Here is a 19,839-nt window from a genome sequence, read left to right as displayed (position 1 = left end):
TTTTATTTCAGTGTCTTGTAGTTTCAGGCCAGGTGCAGGGGAGTTCTCTATTTGTTTTGACAATTCATTTATGTATATATTGAATAATGTGGGGCTAAGGTTACAGCCCTGCCTTACTCCACGTCTCTGAAAGAAAGATTCAGTTTTCTTGGTTCCAATTTTAATTGAGCACTTCCCGTTGGTGTACATTGATTTGATCAGATTGTATGTGTTCCCTCCGATACCACTTTCGAGTAATTTTAGGAAAAGGCCGTTGTGCCAGACTGAATCGAAGGCTTTTTGGAAATCCACAAAGCAGGCATAAATCTTTGTATTATTTTTGTGCACATAGTTGTTAATTAGTGTGTTTAATGTGAATATATGATCTGTAGTTCTAAATTCGGGTAGGAATCCAATTTGGCTGTTGCTTAATTAATTATGTTCTGTGATGAAGTCTATGATCCTTGAGTTTAGAATGCTACAAAAGACCTTCCCTAGACATGAATTTATACATAGCCCACGGTAATTTTGTGGATCTGTCTTGTCTCCACTTTTAAATATGGGACGTATCATTCCATATTTCACCATCTCTCTCTACTATTTCTCTCTCTCTCTCCACCATCTCTCTTTCTCCCTCTCCATCTCTCTCTATTATCTCTCTCTCTCTCTCAACCATCAGTCTCTCTCTCCATCCCTGCTCGTCTATCTGTTCCCTCCCCCCTTCTCTCCCATCCATCTAGCTGTTTCTCTCACTCACCCACTCGCACATAAACCCACTCTCGTCTCATAGCACGTAGAATACCAATAAGTTGCAAATCCGTTGCCGTGCTGAGAGGGAGCTCGGGATCTTCAGGCCCCAGAAATAATCAAGCAGGTCTGACTTGATGCGCTTGTGGTGGGAGTCTCAAGCGCCTGGCCCTGGTACCTTGTGGCAGGATAAGTGGTGCATTTAAAAAAAAATTAGTTTAATTTCATATGCCTGAATTAAAACAGGAATTAAAGTTCCAGCAGATTAGACTGGCTATGGCCAATGTGACTCTCACCCCCCCCCCCCCCCCCCCCCCCCCCCCCCCCACCCTCTCTCTCTCTCTCTGCGCTTTCTGGGTGGCAATACTGTGACTAAACAGCCCTTGGGGGCATGGTGTGTGTGTGTGTGTGTGTGAGAGAGAGAGTGTGTGTGTGTGTGTGTGTGTACGCAAGCGCACATTTTTGTGCGCCCCTCTTTCTTTCTTATTTTTCATTCCTTGACTTCTCCTTTGCTTCCCACTCGCCTCTACCTTCGTCTGTCTCACCTCGCTGCGCTGTCTCGGTGTCACCTCACATCTCTTCGCTGTGCATTTCTCAATCACCTCACCCCCCCCCCCCCCCCCCCCCCCCACACACACACACATCCAACCCCATGCTGTCGTCTCACAGCCTGTCTTAAAATCTTTAACTCCCCATCAGTCACTCTTTGTGTATTTCTCCTGATGTATTGAGTGAATTCCTCGCTCTCTCTCTCTCTTGCATTCCCTCACTTAACTTACTTTTTGTGCTTATTTCTCTCTCTCTCTCTCTCTCTCTCTCCCATCTCCCAGTTTTGGCAGCCTGCGGAGAGCAAGAACGACACCACACTTGTTTTCCTCTCTCCGAGAGTGAATAAGACCCATGACACCCAGTCCTTCTGCACCTTCCTCCACCTTGACAACCTGGTGGAGGAACTGAAGCCCTTTGACTTCCACCCAGATCCCTCCTTTGTGCCTTTCACCAACAAAAAGATCACTGCAAACAGCACCATCAAAGTCACTGTTAGTATTTTTGTACCTTTTTTCCCTTTACCTAGTTAATCAGCCATTGAATGGAAATATCAATGTCAGTGCTGATTTGTTATAAAGGAATTTTGATCAGGTACCAGTATTTTGATAACAGAATGATGTAAATATGATGTGTATATGAATATATACATGTATGTGTATATGTGTCTATACATATGTATGTTTACGCTCTCATCTTCTCCTTCAGGGTCGGGGATTTTCGAAGGCCATGACCACTGATGAAGCCAAGGCATTTGTGGGTGACGTGCCTTGCATAGTCAACACTCTGGAAGACGACAAGCTGTACCTGGAGCCTCCGCCCGAGCACAAAGTTCGCTTGGCGAGGAACGACGGCACCTCTGAACCTCTGAAGCTGAAGGTAGGACCCCCCCCCCCCATCCCCATCAGTCACAGAGGCATCCATCCTGATACTCTGAAACTGTATGCAGTATTGCCACGTGTTCAAATAAATTAAAAAAAAGATCAAACCCTGCTGTGTTGGTTGGTTGCCATGTATTTGCTGATTGCTTTTGAATCTGGTTGGTTGTCTGTGTTTCCATGCAGATCAAGTTTGGAAATGGCGTGTGGGATGTGGGCTCCGTTGTCTATGAGAGTAAATATGAAGTCCCTCTAGCCATCATCATCCCCGCTGTGATCATCCCCATGCTGCTGATTATTGCTACATCAGCCTACTGCTACATGTAAAAAAAGCATGTTTTTAAGTGGTTTCACTGATGAGCTTAGTGTTTAAACACATGTTAGACCTTGGCGTTCAGAGCAAAATGCGTAAAACACACAAAAAAGAAATAAATTGTGTCCATAACTGTTTCACAAGCTATTCAGTAACCTTGGTGTGTGTGTGTGTGTGTGTGTGTGTGTGTGTGTGTGTGTGTGTATTCTTGCACGTCAAAAGGAGGAAGAGTCAGGAAGCTGAGCGGGAGTACGAGAAGGTCAAACACCAGCTGGACAGTCTCGAGGAGAGTGTGCGAGACCGCTGCAAGAAGGAATTCACAGGTCAACCCCAAAACATCCACATCCATTAAGACAAGCTGTTAAACATTATCGTCAAGCTCCCTGGTAGCTCATGTGCTAACCATGAATGCTAACAACACTAAGCTCAGTTTTTAGAGCATGGGTTTGATACTCAGGGACCCTACATACTGAGGGGAAAAATGTATATCTAAAATGTATATCTACCACCTACTACTGTAAGTTTGGATAAAGGTGCCTGCACACACACACACACAAATGTAAATGTCTCCCAACTCCCATCCTGTCCTCTTAGATCTGATGATTGAAATGGAGGACCACACCAATGACATCAGCGAGGGTCGCATGCCCTTCCTGGACTACAAGACCTACACGGACCGCGTCTTCTTCCTGCCCTCCAAGGATGGAGCCAATGACGTGATGATCACGGGCAAACTGGACATCCCGGAGAACCGTAAGGTTATCGTGGCCCAGGCTCTAAACCAGTTCTCCAACCTGCTCAACAGCAAGACCTTTCTTATCAATGTAGGTTTCCAGTGGGTGCTTAAAAAAAACATCTCAGATTTATGATCCACTGTATAAACCATTTTTCTTGACAACCACTTATTTGCCTGTTTAATTCCTAACTGAAGCCTTATATTTCTTTCATCGGTCATGTATGTTTGGGTGTGTTTGTCGTCCAGTTTATCCGCACACTGGAGTCAAAGCCGGACTTCAACGCCCGGGCGAAGGTGTACTTCGCCTCGCTGCTTACGGTGGCCCTGCACGGCAAGCTGGAGTACTACACCGACATCATGAGGACCTTGCTGCTCAACTTGATGGAGAGCTACGTGGAAAGCAAGAACCCCAAACTCATGCTCCGCAGGTATACTCCCCAGACCATTAGTAGATAGCCTGGATTATTTCCTACTGACATTAATTTGCAGAGCTATCATATGAGAGGCACAGAGTTCATCGTACATTTTCTCAATTGGTTCTGATTTGGTAAACATAATGATAGTTCTATTATTTCTCTGTTGCTTTGATTAGCAAATAACTGCCAATTAGATGTGCCAATTTGTAGCGTTCTGTACATCCGGAGAGAAGAAAACACTCAAAACAGTATTTGCACTCAAATGATGTTGATTATAATTGCTGTGAAACCGTGTCTTTTCCTGGCGTCCTACTGGGCTCTCTGTGTGCGCAAGCAGTGGCGCGTTCCCTTCAGGCGGGTCTGACTGATTGTTCTTAGCTGCTCTATGGACAGTCGAGACATCAAACGCACACGCAAAGCGCCGAACCCACACTGTGTTTTTACCCCTTTAGGTCGGAGACAGTGGTGGAGAGGATGCTGTGCAACTGGATGTCCATCTGTCTTTACCAGTTCCTCAAGGTAAACGCGCTCACGTGGGTCACCGTGACAACCGGCTGCTTGTGAAGAACTATGGGCCTGGCCTCCACCGTGGGCGTTGTGCTATTATTTTTTTATATACATACAAGAAAATTGCCAGCAGGCTGTTTTGATGTCCCAAACAATGACTCAATTTGTCTCTGGCCAGTGGGAGCCATTTTGAATGTAGTCATAGGTTTAATAGCTGAACACTGACACACCATAAAATCTTGTCCACTCCCTTTATTTATGAACACTTCAGATGAAGGCAGAGAAGAATATACACACCTTATGAAATATGAACTTCATTTATTAATTTCATGGTTTTTGAGGAGAATGTTGTGCCTTTCTGCTCTGTACAGGACAGTGCGGGCGAGCCCCTGTACAAGCTCTTTAGAGCCCTAAAGCATCAGATTGAGAAGGGCCCAGTGGACGCGATGGTCAAGAAGGCCAAGTACACGCTGAATGACACGGGTCTCCTGGGAGATGACGTGGAGTACACCGTTTTGGTGAGGGTGCTTTCGGCTCAGCAGTTACCATGGTTACCACACACCTGACACCTCCGCAGACAGCCCTTCATTTGCAACAGAACTAATTGTTTTTGTCACTGTTTATGGTGGCTAATTTGCTGATACTTTTTTTTTGTTTTTTTTATCACATTTGAACTTTTGTCACTGTTTCACTGTAGCATTTGAAATGCAGAGAGAAATTCGGAAAGAGACCTTAATAATCACAAGTAACCCCTGCTCTGAGTGTTGGTTCTCACAATTTTCCAGGAGATTGCACATGGACTCGTTGTGAGGTAGTACTCCCCTCTGTTCTGTGCCCCAGACTCTACAGGTGTTGGTCCATGGTGAGGGTCCAGACGTCACGCCAGTGAAGGTGCTCACCTGTGACACCATCTCCCAGGTGAAGGAGAAGGTCATCGAGCAGGTCTACAGGAACCTGCCCTACTCCCAGAGGCCCAAGGTGGACTGCGTCACTTTAGGTGAGCCCACCATGGAGGTGCAGATGCAGCATGTTATAGGGGTGCGGCCATATTAAAATAGGGTTTCAGATGCAACAGGAATGTAACCTTGTTAAATGCTGAATAGAACATACTGTGCCTCATATTGATTTTAATAGGAGCCCAATTCTATTCCCTTCATGACATTTGGTATGGGTTGGTAGCCCTGTAAAGTATCTGTCTGTCCATGCAGAGTTTTCAGGGTGCTAATCAGAGTTTTATGCAATTCACTACGTCTGGGTGTACTGAGAGGTTATCAAAGCGCTATGCTAGGCTGTGAGAAAAAAGTGCAGGGCAAAGTACAGGTATCCAAACACAAGGCAATCCAAAGCATATTGGATGTGAGATTGGGCACCAAATTGAGCACACTTTTCTTATTGACAACATCTTCAAGGCAATTTTCAGGAAATTGGATACCGACACAGACATGCATCGTGACCCCTTTTAAAAGGAGCTTCATACTGTTTCAAGCCCATGTCTATTGTTGGAGTTTCATATTGTCGAAAGACAGCAAGTCTGACCTCTGAGATCTGTTGTACAGAGTGGCGCCCAGGCTCGACTGGACAGACTCTGTCTGACCTGGATGTGACCACGGTGAAAGAAGGAAGATGGAGACGTATGAACACACTGGCTCACTACAACGTGAGTACTGCCCAGTCCGGTAAAAAGTCAGAGGGAGTTTACAAAGTGAATCTTTAGTTAATTTCGAGAAAAGTGCTGAAAGGTCCGTCTTATCTTGGAATGTCATGCTACAATCAGCCTTCAGCTCAGTTTAAACGGTTGATTTTTATCGGCACTCAGATCAACATCTAATTAAGAGTTAATCAACTGCTCATTAAAGCCCTGGCTGATAGGTAGAGGTAATTCATCAATGCTCAAACTTAGACCAAGACCTTAGTGGTTGTTGCTTTTCTTTTCCCTAATGTGTGTGTGTGTGTGTGTGTGTGTGTGTGTGTGTGTGTGTGTGTGTGTGTGTGTGTGTGTGTGTGTGTGTGTGTGTGTGTGTGTGTGTGTGTGTGTCCGTGCGTGCGTGTGCGTGCGTTTGCGTATGTGACAGGTTCGAGACAATGCCACACTGGTGCTGTCCAGAGTAAGGCAACCTCCGCAGGCCTTTGACCAGAATCAGGACAACCATGAGGAGAGTAAGTGATCGCTAAAGTAACTGCTACATTCTCCGCTAAAGTAACTGCTACATTCTCCACTAAAGTAACTGCTACATTCTCCACTACTATCAGCTCAAAAGCTTAAAAACATAATGGCTGAAGATGGGAACTGAACTGTATACACACACACAGTTGGCACACAAAAGACGTGATGTAAAATGTCAGTCATTAAAATGTAAAAAAAAATCTGTAGCTCTTCCTTGGTCTGTCTTTTTCACAGGAAAGGCTTTGCTAGACGATGACAAGGTGTTCCATCTTGTGCGGCCGATGGACGAGCTGGATGAGATCAAGTCAAAGAGGGGCAGCATTAAGGACAAGTCCATGACCAAAGCCATTACAGAGATCTATCTGACTCGTCTACTCTCAGTCAAGGTGAGCCGCCTCAGTTTCTTTCATTCACAACCTTTTCCCTTACAACCCACATTCATGGAAGATTTCTTATTAGTAGCCATCACGCAGTGCCTTTTATGCTAAACAGTGTCTCTGTTTTGCACTTTTGTATTTTGAGCTGCAGTGCTAATGTTCCCATGGGGTGTGTGTATTATCAGGGCTCACTGAATCCCAGCTTTTGTTGGCCGAGATTTGTATTAGTATATTTTCCTTTGCTGGATCAGTCATATTAAAACAATGCACGTTGGTGTTCCAGGGCACGCTGCAGCAGTTTGTTGACAACTTCTTCCGGAGCGTTCTCTGCTCAGGGTCGGTGGTCCCGCCTGCTGTAAAGTACTTCTTTGACTTCTTGGACGAGCAGGCCCTGAAGCATGACAATGTGGACGAGGAGACCATTCACATCTGGAAAACCAATAGGTGCGCATCTCCTCTTTTTCTCTTTCTCTCTCTCTCTCTCTCTCTCTCTCTCTCTCTCTCTCTCTCTCTCTCTCTCTCTCTCTCTCTCTCTCTCCCTATGTCTTTATTTCCCCCTTTCTCTCACTCTGCTTGCCATTGGGGCCAACAAGCAAAATGCACATTCACAGCACAATAACTCGTGAGGAAAAATAAAACAAAAACATTCCCCTCTTTTGTATTCGTAATGACTGCCGCTGGGGACCTCTGGGCGCATAAATTAGCACTGAGTCGATGTTTGTTTATTTGACTGAACACTTTGCCCATGGACGCGGGTGATTGACATGTGGATCCGGGAGTTCTGAATGGGGTGATGAGCAATACAATTACACCGTCGACTTGGTTGGCGGTGTTTTTGTTTCCTCAAAGCAGCAGGGACCTTTCTATTAAGTATGAAGGCATGAAGCTGCCAGACTATCAAACAAACATGGTAATTATGTCCCTTGCTAATTTGATTAAACCATTATTTCCCAATGTACATCTTGGAGATTGCTGTTCAGCTTGGCCCGTTGAGAGTCCAGCCAATCCAATATGTGTCCCAGAGTCCTTCATCTCAATTAGGCAACCCAAAAAAATCTGATGAGCAAAAATAAATAAATAAATGAAAAAGGCAAGCAAAATCCCTTTTTTCTGAGTTTTTGAAAATTTTCAGTAAGCCATGAAATGAGCTGCATGCTGGTCCCCTGGGCCTGTGTGCTTCGAATGACTAACGAGGCTTAATATATTTTTATTTGTGTCTGAAATGTAAACGTCAGTCTGTCTTGAATAAGGTACTGTGTCAAATGTGATGAATAAATGATACGTGTGCCCTTCTGAAAGCATGTTTGAATATTTTACCCCAGATTCCAACCTCTCATTGGTTTTTTTTCTTGTTAAAATTTTAAGCTCAGTTGTTGTGGTGTGTAAACAAGAACGTACGCTTTCTTTGATGCACCGACGAATGTCTTAGTCCTTTGGTGCATCGCATCATTTCACATTGTGATAGTCTTAGCGAGGCCCGGGTGCCAGTATCGCTAATGCTAGGTAAAGACAGAAGGAGAGGCTGACAATGTGCTGGTGTCCACAGCCTGCCCTTGAGGTTCTGGGTGAACATCCTGAAGAACCCACACTTCATCTTCGACGTCCACACGACCGAGGTGATGGACGCCTCGCTGTCGGTCATTGCCCAGACCTTCATGGACGCTTGCACGAAAACTGAGCACAAACTCAGCAGGGTGAGTCAGCCGTCTCCACCGCAGAGGCCCAGAGGCCATGTGGACACGCGGTGTGTGATACGATGATACAAGGAATTGGAATGCTAAATGTGAACATTGTATTTTCATCTATCCAGGACTCTCCGAGCAACAAGTTACTCTATGCAAAGGAAATCTCTACCTACAAGAAGATGGTGGACGAGTGAGTAATGAATTCTGTCGTTTTGTTAGTATGACATCGAATCAAAGGATGTTCTGATGATCAGATAAAAGATTGTTAACACTGATCTATGTGCTTGATAATGTTTGATGGTGTCTCTGCAGGGTACATTCCGTTTATATTTACCTACCTCCCTTTCACTCCCCTCTTCTTTGTGTCTCTGCAGTTACTACAAAGGCATCCGGCAGATGATCCAAGTCAGCGATCAGGACATGAACACTCATTTGGCTGAAATATCGAGGGTAAGAACGCTGGACCTCACTGACTCCGCTTAAATCTTAATATCTCCCTTGGGAAGGCAGGGCTGAGCCTGGGGCTCCCAAGGTCAAGATAACAGATACGACAACTGGCAACATCAATAAATATAAAGGAAACGCGTCCCAAATCACTGTGAGTGAAAGTGTTTGTCCTCTCTGTGTTCTCCAGTCCCACACGGAGAAACTAAACACCCAGGTGGCCCTGCATCAGCTCTACCAGTATGCTAGCAAGTACTATGACGGGGTAAGTGGCTTCCATTTTTTCTGTCGGACATGTAGAACACTGCTACTTCAGTGGGAAATATATTGAGTCGCTGGACTTTTAGGACTTTACAGCCCTAAGCTATTAAAACTGTTTTCACCCTCATGTGTTACCTCTTTATTCTTTTTTTCTCTCTCTCTCTCTCCTTTCTCTCCCCCTCCTCTCTATCTATCTCTCTCTCTCTCTCTCTCTCTTCCTTCTCTCCCTCAGATCATCCAGTCCTTAGACGAGGACCCAGCCGCGCAGAGTAAACAGCTCACCCTGCGGCTGCAGCAGATAGCCGCCACGCTGGAGAACAAAGTGACTGATCTCTGACTGCTGGGAGGGAAGACAGCGTGACAGAGAGGGATGAGGGCTTGGGGTGGGAGGGGGGGGGGGGGGGGGGGGGTGGTGTTTGCTGTGGTACTGAGCTGCCAGTGCCTTTTAGGGGTGAGGGGAGGGAGGGCTGGAAGGGTATTTTACTGGCCTGAGGACGGGAGGAAGGAAGAATGATGAGGGGACGCGGGGGCACAACAGGTTTAATCCAACATGAGTGAGAGCGTCCAAAACCCCTCGTCCAGTCGTGAGATGGGGAATGTGAGAGTCACAGGGTCCACTTTCAGAAGCCCTCAACCCCTGCCTGTGCCAAGTTGGTGGTGTGTGAGGTGTCCAGAATTACTGATGGCTGGATTGGTGTGGCTGTAGACTATTCCATACACCATATCATCCACAGCAGAGTTCATTTAGAAAGCCTACCCAGTTCCCTTTCCATTATAAAATAATGGGAAGCAGGCCAGTAGAATAGGCCGTGGCAGAACACTGGCCTCTTAAGATAATCAGATGTTGCATTTCTTCTTGTGTAGAGAGAAAAAAAAGTTTTAAGAATTGTATTATATTTTTTTTAATCGTGCAGTCTTTATGCGGAAAGCTTTATAAGGAAATATTAACTTTTTAAATAGACAGCCTTGTGTTGATTGTGGTTGGCCTGTGTGTGTGTTTGTGTGTGTGAATGTGTACACGTGGCACCCATGAAAAGGGCCGGATGCCTCGTCCGACCCGGAGGCGAGACGTCTTGTCTCGCCCCGTGTGATCTCCACGCATCCAGACCCAGATGGACATGGTCTCTCTCTCTGGTTTTGTGTGTGCGCACGTGTTTGTGTGTGTGTGTGTGTGCGCGTGTGTGTTTGCGTGTGTGTGTGTGTGTTTGTGTTTGTGTGTGTGTGCGCGTGTGTGTGTGTGATTCCACAGTAGGGTCATGACTGGGGGTATTGGCTAACAACAACTTGACTGGTTGGTGCTGACATGCTGGCATTGGTGATTTTGTCAACCAGTTGATTTTTAATTGAATTTTTCTATCGATCGCCTCACCCTGTGCAGCCAGTCTGCTCGTAGGTCCCAATCGCCAACGCACCCTTGGGCATGATGAGTGTTTTTTGAAATCAAAGTTTGCAGGGAAACACTGGAAAAACCAATACCCAGATCAATAGCACATTTATTTCCTCCCATGTTCACAGTGTAGTATTCACTGTAAAGACCAACTTAAAGCATAGATTTTTTGGGGCGTTTCAAGAGAAGTGTTTATTGATATTGGCAATGTCACTTTGATGCTTTTATATTTTCCAGAGTTTTTCTTATTATTTTGGAGGGGTGAAGGCTTAATTGCATTACTTTTGTTTTAGAAAAAAATATTATTTTATTAATAGGCTGTTGCAAGTTATATCATTTGGTAGATTGTAAAGATCACAGCAATTGATTTACTTATCTGATGGAAGCAGCCTCATTTTCTTCTAGTGGTGTATAAATGTGTCATAATGCTGCCAAACCAATAAATGCTGTGTGATCATTTGACTGAATTAAACTTCATATAGGGAGGTGATTATGTGTTCTTACATTTGTACTGGAGGAGGTGAAGAGCGATAACTTGCTTCATTCCTAATAAGCATCTTTAACATTTGTCAGTTTTATTTGGTGTTGACTTTATTGTACATTTCCCCTGCCGTTTTAGAAATGGATTTTCTCTTGTATCGATGTGATGCAGTATGGGGATGTTTGGTGACCTGAAGGGGAAATGCTACTAGCCTTGGGGGAGAACATTTAAATTGTACTAAAGCATTGAGTGTTTCTAAACAAAACAACTACTTTTAAATCACTGCAACTGATTTGGCTGGAGGCAGTATTCTGTAAACTCATGTCTAAAATATTAGCTTCAGTGCACACGCTCTCTTCTGCTTCAAGCAAAAAGGTTACATTAGAAACAATACCACCACTTGCACTCAGTCCATTCCTTGAAAGTACCCTTCTCACATTTGCATGAGGCTGGTTGCAAGGCATCAATTAGTTCTTCGTTGCAGCACTCATGTCAATAACCAGACAAGATTTCTCTGATATGGCAAAGCCAGAACTCTTACAAGTAGGCCCCCTCTGTGTTTTTTTTTTTTTTCTTTTTTCTTTTCCAAATTACACTGACAATACTTATCTGAAAGCAGCACATCGCAAACATGGGCTGCCAGCACGTGGTGGCAGATGGTTAGAATGTAGCCCCCAGATCGCTTCGATGCCTCCCATTCTGTGGCGTGAGGATCCACTCAGCCTGAGCGGCATGGCCTAGCGGCTCTTGGCACTGCCCACTCACACTCACTCTGCATAATGGAAGCAGCGGGGGACGCTTTTGATCTTAATTGCATGCAGGCTGCTGACTCCATGCTTTTAACACTGCTGATTTCCTTTCTTTTTTTTTTCTCTCTCTTTCGCTCTCGCTTTCACTCTCTCCCCATTCAGACCATAGCCTGCCCCACGCAGCTTTCTTGAAGCCTTTCTTTTACCGATATGTGCCTTATTGAGAATATTATTCTAATTGCTATTATTGTTATCAATAACATGAGTGCTGATGGCGAGTACGTTGATAGAAGCACAGTGGCGTCGTTGAGACGTGGTGTAATGTGGTATTATGTGGTAGATGCGTGCTGCTGCCAAAATGTGCCAATAGGAGACGCACGTGTTGAGTGGTGATGGCTGTTTTTATTTTTTGTGACAAACAAAGTGTGCATTTTTTGGTGGGGGGGGTGGGGTGTCTGTGGTGTGTGCTTTTCTAGGAGGTGGATGGCACTAGCAAAGAGCCCAAAACAAACTTAAAAAGAAGTTGTGGGGAACGTAAGACTGTTTCCCATCATTTCTGCCATTCCTCAATTTAGTCTTGATGCAAAAAGAGTATTCTAAGTAGAGTGTTGAATAGCACAGATTGTTCAAATGGTGTGTGTTATCCCCATATGTTTCCAAGATAGTCCACTGTGTGTATGAAGAACAACTGTATCTACACTCGACAATGACCTTTCTTACTGCTGTGCAGTTATTATTTTTAAAAGTCTACATGTTCTATAATATATGCCTTTGTTAAAAAGAAGTATCCTGTTGACACTGTATTCTATTTGTGTAATCCTATGCATTGATTTTGAGAAATTCAATTTGTTGTGCTGTTGTCGAGATGTTTTCTTTTTCCTTGTAAATGTGTAGTACTTTAAGAGAACTGGGGAGTGTAGAAGTGCTGTAAATGTTGGAGACCACCTGTCACTCTTTCATCAGAGGCAGCTCAGAATCCCCCCCTACACACACACACACACACACACACACACACACACACACACACACACACACACACACACACACACACACACACACACACACAAACGCTGTGGTCTGTTTCTACTGGGTTATTTACTTCTCAGTTGTGTGTGATCAAAGAGATCCAGGCTGTCCCATGCATTATTAATAAATAGAAACTTTCATTTACAGCTGCCTTGTGAGAGTTCATTGTGTTATTTGGCTTGTGTTTATTGCAACTGAAAGTGCTCCATGTGTTCTACCATGTCCTAAAACATATAGTCACACACAAATCATCTTTAAAGACAAACAACTTGGAATTACACTCTCAAACCATTGTCGGTGGCATTGCACTCTTGTGTTGCAGGTCACTGCCTTGTTACCTCTACCAAAGTTAGCCATAATGCTGTGAAGTTTTGCAGTCTATTTGAAATGAATCATGCCCTGAGTGACTACAAGCTGTCCAGGCCCCGAGGCAGCAAAGCAGCTCCAAACCAAGATGTTCTCTCCGCCGTGCTCCACTGTTGGTATGGGGCTTTGGTGGTTGATGTGCACTGGTTTCCAGAGTTTCTGCCAGAAAGTTCAACGAATATTGTGTCTACGGAACGTAGTCCCAGTACAGATGGTGCATCCTCCCTCTTCAACTGGGGAAAGATGACAGAGTGAGCATCCTGGTTTGGGGCTGCCTAGTTGCTTCAGGACCTAGACAGCACATCATCACTGAGGGAACTATTCATTTTACACAAGCATATTGTGGCAGGCTGATGCACAGAATAGGCAACATAATATCTTGAAAATGGGAGGGGGGGTCATGTAACGTTCGTATTTCAAATTTATGCTAGCAGAAATGCTGTAGCAGAATTATACTACCTGTTCATTTTTCAAAAGGGAATGGTTTTGCATCCTTCTGACCACTGTATAAATATGGTCAGCGGCTACAGGAAATGTCTGTTTTACTGCAGTTCGGAGGTTCAGCTGTTCACTAAATCCAAGGGTTCACCGTGAATGTAAACAGTGTTCAGTGAGGGCCAAAAGAAAGTATTGTTTGTTATTAGGTCAGACAGTGTGTTTGTCTTTTACTGTGATTTAGATCATACCACATTTTAGCATTCATTCATGCAATACCCAGGATGTTCCAAAGCGTTCACAAACTTCTTTCCAACAACTGTTTATTCGAGCAGAAGTCTTACCCAACAGTGAACACAGTGTTAAAAACCATTGTAGAACATGTGAACACTGCAAAGCATTATTTGTGTACCTCTAGTGAAAAACAGAGCGCTGTGCAAAGAAATATTATTAGAATCATCAAAAAATGCAAAATAGAGAAAAATAAATAAGATGAAAGAAAAAAAAAATGCCTTTAGTCTTGCTCCATAACAAACCTCTGAGCAGGGGAGGGAATATCAAAGGGATGCCTTACTCCCATGGAGCCAAAGTTATGAGCATACTGTGTGATTCAACACAAGATACGCAGCCAGGAAAAATGACTCCAAGGACTGCACCAACGAAGAATAATAAAACTTCATTATTACAATCCCCATTGCTTTCCCCACAAGATCCAGCTTCTCCTGCTGGAGTTAGTTAAATAAAGTGATTGCAGGGAGTAACAGATTGAATGCAGAAGTTTCCTTGGTGCATATGTGTCAGCTGGAAGGCCTATAGATTTTTCACACACTCCACAAGCACTGATTATTTCAGTCACTTTTGTGTAGTGAAATCTTTTCTTCTTCTTGTTTTAATATGGATTGAGTGCAGGACCAGATGCTGCCAAGATAATGAATGTCTCACCAGATGCTGGAAAACAGAATGCGAGTTTGGAAAGCTTGTCACTGTGTGGTCATTCCATCATAGGGGGGCTTTGTGGTTAATGCCCAAAGGGAATTGATGCTAGAATTACACAGAACCTTTAACAGTTCCCTCATCCATTAAAATCAGTGTTGTACCATAGCTACACCCATGTATTTAAGAAACTGGAGATGCAGGTTGGAATATAATGTTTCTATAATTTCAGACATGCTGCATCATGTATACAGTGGGGAAAATAAGTATTTGAACCCCTGCCAATTTCGCAAGTTTGGCCACTTGCAAAGAAATGTGTGATCTATAATTCTAATGGTAGGTGTATTTTAACAGTGAGAAATAGAATATCAACAAACAAATCCAGAAAACTGCATTTTATAACATTTATGACTTTATTTGTATTTGATGCAGAAAATAAGTATTTGAACCCCCAAGCAAACAGCAAGAATTCTGGCTCCAAATGACCAGTTATGTGCCCAAGAAGCACAAAGATTAGTCCTCATTAGGCCTAACAAGGTACACCTGATCTCAACTGGTGACGTGTATAAAAGAAACCTGTCCAAAGAATCATACTTCACACCTTCAACCTCACCACCATAGGCAAGACCAAAGAGTTGACCAAGGACGTCAGAGATAAGATTGTAGACCTGCACAAGGCTGGAATGGGTTACAAAACCATCGGCAAGCAGCTTGGTGAGAAGCAGACAACTATTGGTGCGATTATTCGTAAATGGAAGCAACACCAAACAACTGTCAATCGCTCTAGGTCTGGGGCTCCCATAGGCGGAGATCCCGGGGGAGACGGGGGGGACGTGTAAAGTTGTCCCCCCCAACAATCATTGAAAAAAAAAAAAAAAATTGATTTAAAAAAAAAAAAAATTTAAATAAAAATACGACGACACAAGCGGTGCTAATTATAGACGTAAAAAAAATGTGTTTTTTAAGTGTTGAAAAATCATGTTCCCCCTATTCCTCAAAGTGGTTTGGTTCACATGCTGTTTCCAATGGGCGTAGGAGGTAGATAAGTCGTATTGTAATCAAAAGGTTGCTAGTTCGATTCCCTGTCGAGCTGTTTTATAACTTATTTTGAGCATCAAGTTCTCTTGAACTTTGGACATTATTTGTCTGTGAATAGATATTTCGTGTTACGGTGTTAGTACATTTAATGCTGTTTAGATAATTCTAAAATGACTTCGAATTTCTGTTTGTAATTGTGATAAGAGAATTCGGTATTTAGCAGTTTATGCTAGCTCTCGTGAAAGCAATTTTTTCATGTCCCCCCCCCCCCGGAATAACACTCTGAAATTTGACCATGTATTGTCCCCCCCTACAATGAAATGGGATCTCCGCCCCTGGGGGCTCCATGCAAGATATCCCCTCGTGCGGTATCGGTGATCATCCGAAAGGTGCAGAATAACCCCAGAACTACACAGGGGGAGCTTGTGAATGATCTCAAGGCAGCTGGGACCACAGTCACCAAGAAAACCATTGGCAACACACTACGCCGTAATGGTTTGAAGTACTGCAGCACTCGCAAGGTCCCCCTGCTCAAGGAAGCACATGTACAGGGCCGTCTGATGTTTGCCAATGAACACTTAAATGATTCTAAGGAGGATTGGGAGACAGGATGTGGTCAGATGAGACCAAAATCAAGCTCTTTGGCATCAACTCGGGAAGAATGCTGAATATGACACCATCCCACCCGTCAAGCATGGAGGTGGAAACATTATGCTTTGGAGCTGTTTCTCTGCCAAGGGTACAGGACGACTACACTGCATCGAGGGGACTATAGATGGGGCCATGTAACGTGGAATATTGGGTTTGAACCTCATTCCCTCATATTGAAAACGCAACCTTAAGGATTTGGAGAGGATCTGCAAAGAGGAGTGGACCAAAATCCCTCCTGAGATGTGTGTAAACCTGGTGACCAACTACAAGAAAAGTCTGACGTCTGTGCTTGCCAACAAGGGTTATTCCACCAAGTACTAAGTCATGTTTTGCTAGGGGTTCAAATACTTATTTTCTGCATCAAATGCAAATTAAGTCATAAATGTTATAAAATGCAGTTTTCTGGATTTTTTTGTTAATATTCTGTTTCTCACTGTTAAAATACACCTACTATTACAATTATAGATCACACATTTCTTTGCAAGTGGCCAAACTTGTGAAGTCGGCAGGGGTTCAAATACTTATTTTCCCCACTGTATGTCTTACATGTGAAAGCCAAGGCTGTAGTTGCATTTCAATTTCATATCTGAGCCCCATCTTTCAACTACACATAAAGTGCAGGTCAAATGTACCTCTACAATACAGCAAAGCAAATGGATTCACTATTAGGTTACCTCAACAGCAGCCATTCAAACAGAAACACAACATCATTGTGCCACCTGAGGCTGGTCAAACACCCAATCATGCCATAAGTAAACAGCAACAGTGTTAATGTACCAGTAGCAGTCAGTATATACTTCATTTCTCATCTAATATAATGATACTTGTGGTAAATTATCTCATATATTTCAAGCCCAGTTCAGAAGCTAGTTGTAGCTCAAATTAGACGCACTGACCGTAAGTACACATTCCCTAGTGGTACTAGCTAGTGGGTACTCCCTGGTATCAGTGGTCTTAAGACTCACGCTTTGCTCAACGTTCTGGTCAGATGGATGACACCAAACTCATTGTGTATTGATGGCCATTATCAAAGAGGCAAGCTCAATGAAAACAAAATAGGGCTGGCAGTAGCAGCGCCGCAGCAGCAATGTAAACACGCACGAGTGAGCTGCAGCAGTTACGCAACATCATGCACACGCACCACATCTGGTGTGAAATGGCCCCCAGTCAGTGATTACCATGGCTGTAACCAGCTATGAGCTCTCCAGAAGCAGTTGTAGGTCAAACTGGTCATTCCTGTGCGCACTGGCACCTTATACTTAGCACTGGTTGGTACCACTAGGAGAAGCTCCAGAGTCTGTTCCGCGACCGGTCAATGCCTCTGGCATGGCCTGCGTGACTGGTCTCCATGACCAGCTTGAGCTAACTGTTAGAGAGTGTTACTAGGGGGAGCTCCAGAGTGTGTTCCTTGCAAGGTGCCGGAGGTCATTGACCGGTCATGGAGGCCATGCCGGAGGCATTGACTGGTCAAGCAGACCAGAAGTGGCACACCACCAGTGGGGTGCCGACCAAAATTTACTGGAGGACCGATATACGCTTGCTATCTGGGATGTTAAATATGCAAACACTGGTCATGATGAAGTGTAGCCTATGTAATTCATAGTAGCTACATTGTTGGTTAAAAAAAGCAACCCAACCTGCACAGTATCAAGAGCATACAGTATATGCAATACAGTATGAAATATATACATCTGCACTTTCACACATGTTCATGTCTCCTTTCCACAGGTTTCTCACCCTCTAACAAGATGACTTCTGATTTCACCTTCCACCAAGGGGGAGATGATCGATCCACCGCTCTCAGCCAACAAATAAACTACATGGTACACATTACCTGGAACAGTGCAGTCCCCAAAATACAGTTAGATGAAAACACAGTTGTCCTAATGAATTATACACCAGCTGACCACAAACAGATGTTAGGAGTTGATTTGGCATGTTCAAAGACTTTTTGTGTCCCCTCTGACATGATGAAATGTGTTTGAAGTGGAAGTTGTTCTGGTTGTGTGCATAATGCGAAGGAATAGTAAATTGGCTGAACTAGTTTCTGATGACACTCCCGGCTTCCTGTCCTGTTTAAGTATTTTTAACATTTTTCTCAAAATGTTCTTCTCGACATGCAGCTGTACATCATTATCAAGGCCCCCAGGACTGGTGTGATGTATAATCAGGGATCAGAACCTATTGCTATTGCATGTTTGCTTATTGTTATAGTAGTATTGCAATGGAGTGAATACTGTAAAGAATAGGCTACAATGCTCTATGACACATGGACATTGGAGGGGAGAAAATGTTATTTTTGGAGTCTACAGCTCTCAACCCCGTAGTGTGCAAATCCAAAACTTGGACTTCCACTTCTACTCGTAACCTTTACCCTGAAAAATCATCAACTGTGATTGTTGAAAATCCCAATCCTTGAATTATTCTGGTTTGATATAGTAATACATATATGGTATAGTATTAACATGACATGACATTACAAGATGCCATCTCTTTCATTTGAATGAAAGCTCTTTTTGCATTTATATGTAAACAGCATGGCAAGCTTAGCCATCACACCAGGTTCCAGTTGTCTTTCCAACATAGGGACATGTGTTGGGAAAGGTGCTGATTACCTTTAAGCTTAAAGCACTTTTGATTGTCTTAATTAACCCACCCCACTTCTGAAGTCATAGTATAGGTCACCACAGGCAAAAGCGTATGTAAACACAGTTTCAGCCTGGATTGGCACATAATATTGCAGCACAGGTAAGGTCTGTTAGTGGACTAGTTGTATGACAGTATAAATGAAAGGTTAAAATATCTTCCATCTCTTCAACCATTTTATATATGATTACCACTCAATGTTAATTTCCATGCATTATCCTGCATAGAAGGTTTCAGAATCCTTCTACAACCTAAGCATTTCCACCATTTTAATTATCCTGAATAGATGCAAAATGAAACTATTAGGCCACTCACTATGACACCCTGATTTTATGTTGTATATATAAATATATTTTTATATATAGGTTTATGTCATGCAATGGCTACAAGTGACACATTTTCAGGCTACTTGTATGTTGCATAGGAAGGGTCTGATTTAGTTTACAGTAATATGCCTGTAACCAAACCTGGGATGTTCATCTTCTTTGATGGAAATATTCTGTTGCTGCAGAAAGTCAAATCAAAGGTTCAGTGGTCTGTACTTACTAAGAATAACCTCTTTCAGGTTGCCATAAAAGCACGAAAAGCCCTGGCTCGAGCCAATGTTTTGGTTAGTCTGTTCTGGGCTACTGTAGAAATATGGTGGCACAACATGGGGGACTCCGTGGAAGAGGACCCACTCCTTATGTACATATGAAGGGCTCATTCTACGCTAATGAAAACACAATGATTTGTTGTAACAGGTAATTATAACATTAGTGAAATATGCGGTCAATAACAAATGTGGTGTAAATATATTGTTATATTCCAGCAGTGGCTGGTGAACAACTGGTCTAAATTGTGTACAAGGTATGTCAAAACACAGTTAGGCTACAATCATAGGTCCGACACAAATTCTTGGTGTGAATTCAAGCACCATCTGTGCCAGCCACAGGAAAACTAATACTAGCAAGACAGGCCAGACTAGTCTGTGTTCAAATGTATATTCCTAATGCAAACACATAGGCCTACGACAGTGGCCCATTAAGGTGTAGGTGTAGACTATCACTGTAGGCCTAGCAGTCTAAACACTGC

General features: G+C 43.5%; 1 protein-coding gene across 2 annotated transcripts in view; it reads left to right on the top strand.

The window, feature by feature from the left end:
- The window catches only part of plxnb2b (plexin b2b), an 81,812-nt gene extending 72,370 nt beyond the window's left edge, over positions 1-9,442 (top strand). For both annotated transcript variants that reach the window (XM_012837352.3, XM_042707370.1), the window contains exons 20-37: positions 1,557-1,766; positions 1,981-2,151; positions 2,337-2,473; positions 2,686-2,786; positions 3,058-3,287; positions 3,446-3,627; positions 4,068-4,134; positions 4,494-4,640; positions 4,963-5,119; positions 5,679-5,779; positions 6,195-6,279; positions 6,521-6,672; positions 6,947-7,107; positions 8,210-8,357; positions 8,474-8,538; positions 8,723-8,798; positions 8,983-9,057; positions 9,286-9,442. In XM_012837352.3, coding sequence (XP_012692806.2) covers positions 1,557-1,766; positions 1,981-2,151; positions 2,337-2,473; positions 2,686-2,786; positions 3,058-3,287; positions 3,446-3,627; positions 4,068-4,134; positions 4,494-4,640; positions 4,963-5,119; positions 5,679-5,779; positions 6,195-6,279; positions 6,521-6,672; positions 6,947-7,107; positions 8,210-8,357; positions 8,474-8,538; positions 8,723-8,798; positions 8,983-9,057; positions 9,286-9,390 — 2,370 coding nt within the window. In that variant the 3' untranslated portion in view covers positions 9,391-9,442. The remainder of the gene's footprint in view (positions 1-1,556; positions 1,767-1,980; positions 2,152-2,336; positions 2,474-2,685; positions 2,787-3,057; positions 3,288-3,445; positions 3,628-4,067; positions 4,135-4,493; positions 4,641-4,962; positions 5,120-5,678; positions 5,780-6,194; positions 6,280-6,520; positions 6,673-6,946; positions 7,108-8,209; positions 8,358-8,473; positions 8,539-8,722; positions 8,799-8,982; positions 9,058-9,285) is intronic.
- The last annotated feature ends 10,397 nt before the right edge of the window (positions 9,443-19,839 follow it).

Source organism: Clupea harengus, chromosome 3 (assembly GCF_900700415.2).
Source record: "Clupea harengus chromosome 3, Ch_v2.0.2, whole genome shotgun sequence".
Lineage (NCBI taxonomy): Eukaryota > Metazoa > Chordata > Actinopteri > Clupeiformes > Clupeidae > Clupea > Clupea harengus.
This window is presented reverse-complemented; position numbering and strand designations above follow the sequence as displayed.